Source organism: Nicotiana tomentosiformis, chromosome 4 (assembly GCF_000390325.3).
Source record: "Nicotiana tomentosiformis chromosome 4, ASM39032v3, whole genome shotgun sequence".
In the NCBI taxonomy this organism is placed as follows: domain Eukaryota; kingdom Viridiplantae; phylum Streptophyta; class Magnoliopsida; order Solanales; family Solanaceae; genus Nicotiana; species Nicotiana tomentosiformis.
In genome coordinates, this window is record NC_090815.1 from 104595491 (window position 1) to 104603472 (window position 7982).

The 7982-nt window shown below is 31.3% G+C and overlaps 1 protein-coding gene across 1 annotated transcript; it reads left to right on the forward strand.

Annotated features, from left to right (window-relative positions):
* The first annotated feature begins 885 nt into the window (after positions 1-885).
* On the forward strand, positions 886-2330 carry LOC104113539 (E3 ubiquitin-protein ligase ATL15-like). Its single transcript, XM_009623728.4, has one exon. The coding sequence runs from the start codon at positions 1030-1032 to the stop codon at positions 2224-2226; it is 1197 nt and encodes a 398-aa protein (XP_009622023.1). The 5' UTR covers positions 886-1029; the 3' UTR covers positions 2227-2330.
* The last annotated feature ends 5652 nt before the right edge of the window (positions 2331-7982 follow it).

The window sequence follows — 7982 nt, forward strand, 5'->3', positions numbered from 1 at the left end:
TCAATCACTGCTCAAAACCTAGCAAGCATACCAAGAACAGCTTTTTGCCAAACATTTTTATTTTGACCAGTGAAAGCTCTGTTGCAAAACTCTATAGCAACAGCACTTTTGAATCTAAAAAAAATAACGCACTTAATAGTTATTAATTAACCTGAGTTAGTTTTATTTTAGGCATTTAAGAGTTACAAAATTTAATTTGTTGGCTATATCTCTTCTCTGTCGTCACTCGTCTTTATCATTGAATTACAATATGCAATCTTGTCTTACAGAATATGTTAAATTGGTCAATTAAACCTAAATTGATATATCAATTGCGGAAAAATATAATTAGATCTACAAACTTAAAGACTATTTCTTTGAGAAAATGATTGAGTACCTCCCAAAAAATTGACTAGGATCAACAAATTGAAAAGTCATTTTAAATCTATAAGTGTTCTAATGATTAGTTCTACCTAATTATTAGGAACATGAGTGCCACAACCAATTATTCTATGTTTCTTTTTCTTCATTGTCAACATCTAACTAAGATAAAATCACAAAGCAGAGGGAGACCACAAATGGATAACTCTTCTGTTGTAAGATAAATAACATAGTACAGTTTTATAAATTTAAGTTATATACATTAATAGTGTAACGATTTCTTATACTATAAATACAATTTGATCAACTATAATAGATCATTATTTACATATTTCATTTGTTAATGAAAAGGTACTATGTTTTATCATTGATCACAAATTAAGTTAATCTGATAGTGTAAAAAATTAATATGCCTTTAGTGAGTACAACTTACCATTAAATTGAGTTTATTTCACCACCAACTCACTCAACTTAGTCAAAACAAATCATTATCTCCATCTCCCTTAAAACAAACGAAATCTCCCAACCCCACGTCCTTAACTTCTGCCTTATATATTCTTCGCTCCACGTCCGGCACTGAAATAATTTGTAATCAAACTCCTCTCAGAGCAAATGAATATTACTTGTCTACCATTCATCTAATTTTTTCTTTCATTATACTTAGATTAGATGAAGAAGATAATAAACGAGCTTAGCCATGGCTTTTGCGTTATTTTCCTCCTCCTTTTTATACTTGTGGCTTGTGCCGCAGCACAAACTGCAGAAACAGCACCAACACCACCATATTCATTTGACAGAAATATCAAAATCAATCCACCTTTGGCTATAATTCTTGTTACCCTAATCAGTGTATTTTTTGCTATGGGGATTGTTTCAGTTTACGTACGTCAATGTGCTGAACGCCGCTTTGCCAACGACTTCGTACACGTAGATGAAAACTCTCGCCGCGGGGCAGCTCGTGGTTTAGACCCAAATGTCATTGATACTTTCCCTATGTTTCTTTACTCTGATGTTAAGGATCTCAAAATTAGTAAATCAGTATTAGAATGTGCAGTTTGCTTAAACGAGTTCGAAGATGATCAAACTCTTCGACTTCTTCCTACATGTTGCCACGTGTTCCACCCTGATTGTATTGACGCTTGGCTAATTTCCCATATCACTTGTCCTGTTTGTCGTGCCAATTTACTCCCTAAACCCAGTGATGAGAAAATCACGGTTCTTGGTCATTACCCAATTAATTCCGAGTCAACCAACCCGGAATATGGTAACCCGGTTCATGAAGTAAATGACTCAGTGATTGATATAATCGTTGCATCTCCTGAAGTAATAAACATAGCACAAACGCCTGTACAAAATCGTCCACCAAGGTCAACGCCAAAACGAGAGAAAATTACAGGAAAATTCCCGAGGTCTCACTCGACCGGTCATTCACTGATTCAACCCGGTCAGGATTGTGAACGGTTTACGTTAAGATTACCAGAGGAGGTTCGGAACAAATTGATTAACTCGGGTTTGAGTCGAGCACAAAGCAACTCGCCTTTTCCAAGGGAGAGAAGTGTGAGGAATGGGTACAGAAGTAGTAGTGTGGGAACCGGTTCAGCACGGATTAATCATGGTTATTATGAGCGATTTAATGAGGAAGGACGGGCGGACCGGCGGGGCTTAATGAATGTGCCTCCTTTCTTTTCGAGGGGCGGTTCAACCCGGTCGTCTAAGGATAGTAACGGAGGAGCTGGTGATGATATAACGGCGGTTCCCAAGAATTTGTTTAAGTCTGTTAAGTTTCCGTTTGATCGCATTTTTGAGAAAGATAGCACTGGTGAAAGATCGTTTAATAAACTTAGGTTAGGCAGTTCAAGCAATTGAGATACTTATATGATATTCTTTTTAAACATTAATTTTGTTGTACTAATTTGTATATACTCACATTTGTTAGTTTTATGATATTATCTTCTTATCATTTCAATTTATGACAGGAGAAAAGAATGAGTATAAAGAGGTTTAATTGCTACGGATTAGTGAGCAAGTGTTTGACTAATACATTTGTTATGGAGTACTTAGTTTTATTTCATCTCAATTTGACAAAAGTCTAAAATGAATTTAAGTTAATCTGCAATTTGAAAATAAATTAACAAATAAGGAACTTATATTGATGTGCTATCGTGCTTAAAGTATTAGAATTTGATTTTCTCCCCTAGATGCAGAAAGGCTAATTGATTGTGTCTTGCTTGAGCCGATGGTCTATCGGAAACAACCTCTCTATCTGCGCAAGGTAAGGGTCAGGCTGCGTACAGACTATACCCTCTCCAGACCTCACTTGTGAAATTATACTGAGTTTGCTGTTGTTGTAAATACATAAATGCCATGTTTTTACTATTACCACCTTTTAATCCTGCCAATGCCTTAGATTTTTTGTCCCTTCCTTGGCCTTATTCATCAAAGTGATTACAGTGATACTTTAGCAACAAGCAAATTGTCAATGATACCAAATCTGCAACAACTTCATATATTTTGATATGAAATGTCCTTACTATGTCCCTTAATATCATTTAAGATTTCATTAGTTAATTAATTAATTAGGTGACACTTTCTTCAGCAGTTGTGGCTGGCCCTGATCACATCTCATCGTGCTTTCACATATAGGCCCTGATCTCAGACTATTTGCTTTCTTAATTTGCTTGCTTTAGAAATAAAAATGTTCAAATCCATATATAGACTGATAGTAGGTTCCAAGTTCTGAGGTATGTGATATCATAGAAATAAAAATAATCAAATCCATATATAGACTGATAGTAGGTTCCAAGTTCTGAGGTATGTGATATCATAGAAATAAAAATGTTCAAATCCATGTATATCCTTGAAATGTAACACCCTCGCTATTTGTCACTTTTGAAGAAAAGTAACGTTGTTATTGTGTAGATGTTATCCACTAGTTGAATACATTAAAAATTTGGTAATCACGAAATTATAAAATGCTTTGTCACCAGTGTTAGAGCTAAATGAGGGGTTTCAATTGATCCCTTAGTCAGAAAATTATATCACGCAAATAGGGTGAATTAATTTTTATTTATATGTCTAAATTTTGAATCTCTTTTAGCATATGGATGGCTTTAAATATAGTGGTAGAAGGAGAGTTCAACAGTTAATATAGGCGACTAGTTCGAAAAATAGGTATAGTATTCTTGTGTTTTCTTTTATTCTCTTTGATATGATTTTGTCTTCGCCATTGCATGTCACTCTAGCATGTCAAAAATGTGAAAGCTGCTAATCACAATTTCTGAACCATTTTGTTGTAAAACTTTAAATTTCAATGCATGACTTTGGATTCTTCAAGCTATTTGTTTTTAATTTAAGGAAATCTGTTTATAATATGTAAGCTTTCAGTATTGAGTTTAAAATAGATATAAATTAATTGTTTTATTTTCTCTACACTTGGGGAACTGATAAATACTTGGATAAAATAATAATAAAGCAAACAATTCTTATCTCTCCATCTTCGTGTTCCTCCCTTTCTTCAACCTTAAGTTTCATTGGACCGTAGCTTTTTGGTTGAGTTTGCTTTGTTAGTTGAAATTGAAAATTTGACTCAGCTGATTTATGGGCCTTATATATCACATTAGGTCAGTATACTTCAAGCTTTTACTTTGGGCTTGATTTGCAAATGCTTTCCTTGATTCGTTGGTTGTTTCATTTTGTAAAAATTGCAAGGGCGCCCTATTTGATCGTCCCTTTTTAACTTATATTCTTTTTATTTTTTTGTTTGTATTCGTACCCATTTTTTTGTTAAAAGTATTTTAAAAAGATGATTTTTGCCCTTCTTTAATAAAGACTATTGACAAATTGCAGGACAAAAACTTAAGCATGTTTAGGCTGAAATTTTAGCAAATAAACTAAAAAACTTCAGCTTGTTTAGACTGAAATTTCAGATAAAACTCAGAAAAAAACTGTAGATTGCGTTACAAAACTTCAGCATGTTTTGAAATGAAATTTTAGCAAATGAACTAAATAACTTCAGCATGCATTAGCAAAAACTCTTTAGAAAATTATATACTGCAAGACAAAAATTTAAGCATGTTTAGTCTGAAATTTTAGCAAATGAACTAAAAAACTTCAGCATGTTTAGTCTGAAATTTTAGCAAATGAACTAAATAACTTTAGCATGTTTTGTCTAAAGTTTTAGCAAATGAATTAAATAACTCCAGCATGCATTAGCAAAAACTCATTAGAAAATTACATACTACAAGATAAAAACTTAAGCATGTTTAGTCTAAAGTTTTAGCAAATGAACTAAAAAACTTAAGCATGTTTAGTCTGAAATTTTAGCAAATAAACTAAATAACTTAAGCATGTTTAGTCTGAAGTTTTAGCAAATGAACTAAATAACTTCAGCATGTTTAGTCTGAAGTTTTAGCAAATGAACTAAATAATTTCAGCATGTTTAGACTGAAGTTTCGGATAAAATTCATGTCAAAACTGTAGACTGCAGGATAAATAACTTCAGCATGCATTAGTATGAAGTTTTAGCTTCAATGTGGAACAACTTCATGCTATATTAACATGAAGTTTTAGCTTCAACATGAAACAACTTCATGCTACATTAGCATGAAGTTTTAGATTTAAGGTGAAACAACTTCATGCAAGTGTGCTTCTGAAGATAAATCTGGACAAGTTTCTGATTTTTTTATAAAGTTGCCTAGAGGAGAGGAGGAGATCGTTTTATATCTTTTGTCAGGGGTGTAACTGTCATATTATTACGGATTTTTTGTGAGATGGCTACCAAATCAATAATTTTAAAAAATAGGGTACAGGTTAAAAGATGGCACAAATATAGGGTACGACTGCAAATCACCCTTTCATTTTTTGCTACCAAGGACAATGATCTTTGTCTAGTTTTCTATAGAGTTTAAATTGTATGCATCAATCTTGTGATTATGTTGAAGAATTATTTTCTTCCTTTGAGTTCTCGAGTGAAATGGCCGCACTGGAGTAATCCAATATGTGGTTCCGCACTCAATGGTATACAAAATATTTATACAATTAGGTCATTTTAAGGTAATTGTAGGTTAATTCCTATAATTATTATATATTACGTAATTGGTAATTGCATAGTTCGTAAAAATGATAACTAACCTACGATCATGGATGAATCTAAAAGCTTAATTATGAGTTCAATTGAATTCATAACTTTAATCTTAGACCTGGATTTTCAGTATAAAATTCATTAAAATTGCTGAAAAAAATAAGTTATGAACTCATAACTTAAACAAGGTGATGGGTTCAGTTGTTGAAGTCGAAATCTTGAACCCAAAAAGTTAAATCATAGATATGCCTTTGCACAAGAAAAACTTAACTTGTTGAAAGAGTAATTTATCATGTTCGCAGTTTCATTTAACATTTCTTATAATTTAAATCAAAGTCGTAGCATCTAAATGAAACATGAAATATATGAAAGTTCCTCTAAGTTTCCAATGCTAAACAGTGGACCTTGTTTAGCATTGGTCAAGGCGGCTCCTTATTTGGCTAATAAGAGGTGCAACTCATTTTTTCTAATCCAAATACAAAGTCTTTGCCTATGTATTTCTGACTTTTCCCTTGTCTACCTTGTCTAGTCCACTTGCGCGTATCCATTTGTCGATTTGCCATTTCACATATTAATATATCAGTACAACTACATTTAATTGATTTCTAAAAAAAAAACAGGAAAAAACACTTGAACTAAGTGACACTTGAGAAAAACTTATTCATTTTTCTTATGTACCTCTTCATGAAATAACTTTCTCTAATGCGAATGGAATCTTGATCCAAGTCAAGGTCTTGTGATCACGGTATCATTTTTTGTGATCAACTTATGGAGTTCTCCTTACTAATTAACTTGTTAGTGGGTAAAAATCTACACTATATATAGTGGCAGAAATACCCTTTACAAAAGTATCATACGCTACCGTTTTGCAAAAATCTTCTTCATATGTTTATCTACATAAATTCTTTAAAATAAAAATAAAAATAAAAACTCATGTATATATGTATATAATAGGTCTACACGCTTAAAAGCGTACAAATTAAATATTAATTTGAGATTGGATGTCACGCCTTAAAATCAACTTAATCTTAGACTTATTGCCTGGTTGATCGTGCTTCTAAAATCAGATTATTTTGAAAAATATTTTTTTAAAATTTTATTTTCAAAAAGTACTTTTGAAGAAAAATTACTTTTGAAGAAAAACTACTTTTTCTGCTTCTCAAAACTGTTTCTGCTTTTACTGAAAATTTTTTTTTTTTTTTCTTCTAAAAGCTTGCCGTTTGACCTTAGCTTTTGAAAAAAAGTACTTTTTAAAAAAGAAGAAGCATTTTTAGCCAAAAAGAAGTAAAAGTCGGGTTTTCTAATTTTGGTTTTTCTCGATTTTTTCGGGTTTTCTCGGTTTTTTTCATAAAGTATTCATAATATAAAACATAGAATTTTATTGTGCTTCAAATATTTTTTTGATCCTAGTAAGACAGAACTATATAAGATATTTTTCAAGAAAATAATATAAAATATGAGATGAGTGATGGCATTGTACTATATATTCAACAATAAAGATAATAAAGTCGCATTATATATATATTATTAATAAGCCATAATAAAATGAATATAATCTAAAATTATTAAGTTTTTAAAATAAGTACGACTAATAAGTAGTGTTATTGCATGATTAAACACTAAAAACATAAGTTATGCATTTTATCTAAATTAAGGCAAATATTAAAAAAATAGATATCTAGCATTGTTGTCATTGCTAGTACAATTGAATTGAATGTCTTTTGTTAGCATTAATATTAATTTGATTTTGGTTTGGGATTTATTTGAGTTACTAACATTTATGGACTATAAAACTTATTGGAGCATTAAAAAATTATAAGTTCAAGTTTGAAATAATACGTTAAAAGATAATACCATGTAAAAGTTTAAGAAATATTTATAAGCTATACTATAATAAATATTTTTATGTGTTAAAATCTTTAAAACTTCCATATATGTAATGTCGGGTTGATTTGGTTTTGGTTTGACCTTTTTTAGTTAAAACCAAACCAAACCAATTATGATCGGATTTTTTTCCAATACCAAACCAAATCAAACCGAACTATAGTCGAATTTTTTTCTCTTTTAATTGATCTGGATTATCAATTTGGTGGATCGGTTTCCTTTGTACCCCTACAACAGTTGTTAAACCCATTTACAAATCATAATGTGAAAATATGTAAGTTAATATCGACACTGCTTTTATATATTCTTTGCATTCGCCACTTGTTGTAAATATATCTTCCTGTTAGTTGACTAAAAAAACAAATTTCTTATACTGTTTGTTGGTTGGATATTATATGTATACTCTGAACCGTTCTTCGTGTCATAATTCATACTAATATAAATAGAAAAAGTCATATGTCACTATCTCACAATACTATTATATTCAAATTTCAAACACGGATATGTAGAAAATTTAAACTTCAAATTAAAGGAACACAACGTTCTAATAAACTGTTATATACACGAATCATACACGGTCCCTCACTCCTTTTCCATCCTCTTAATTCGCTTCTCTTTCTCTTCCACCATTCTTTCCCAACCCCAAAACCTCAAAACA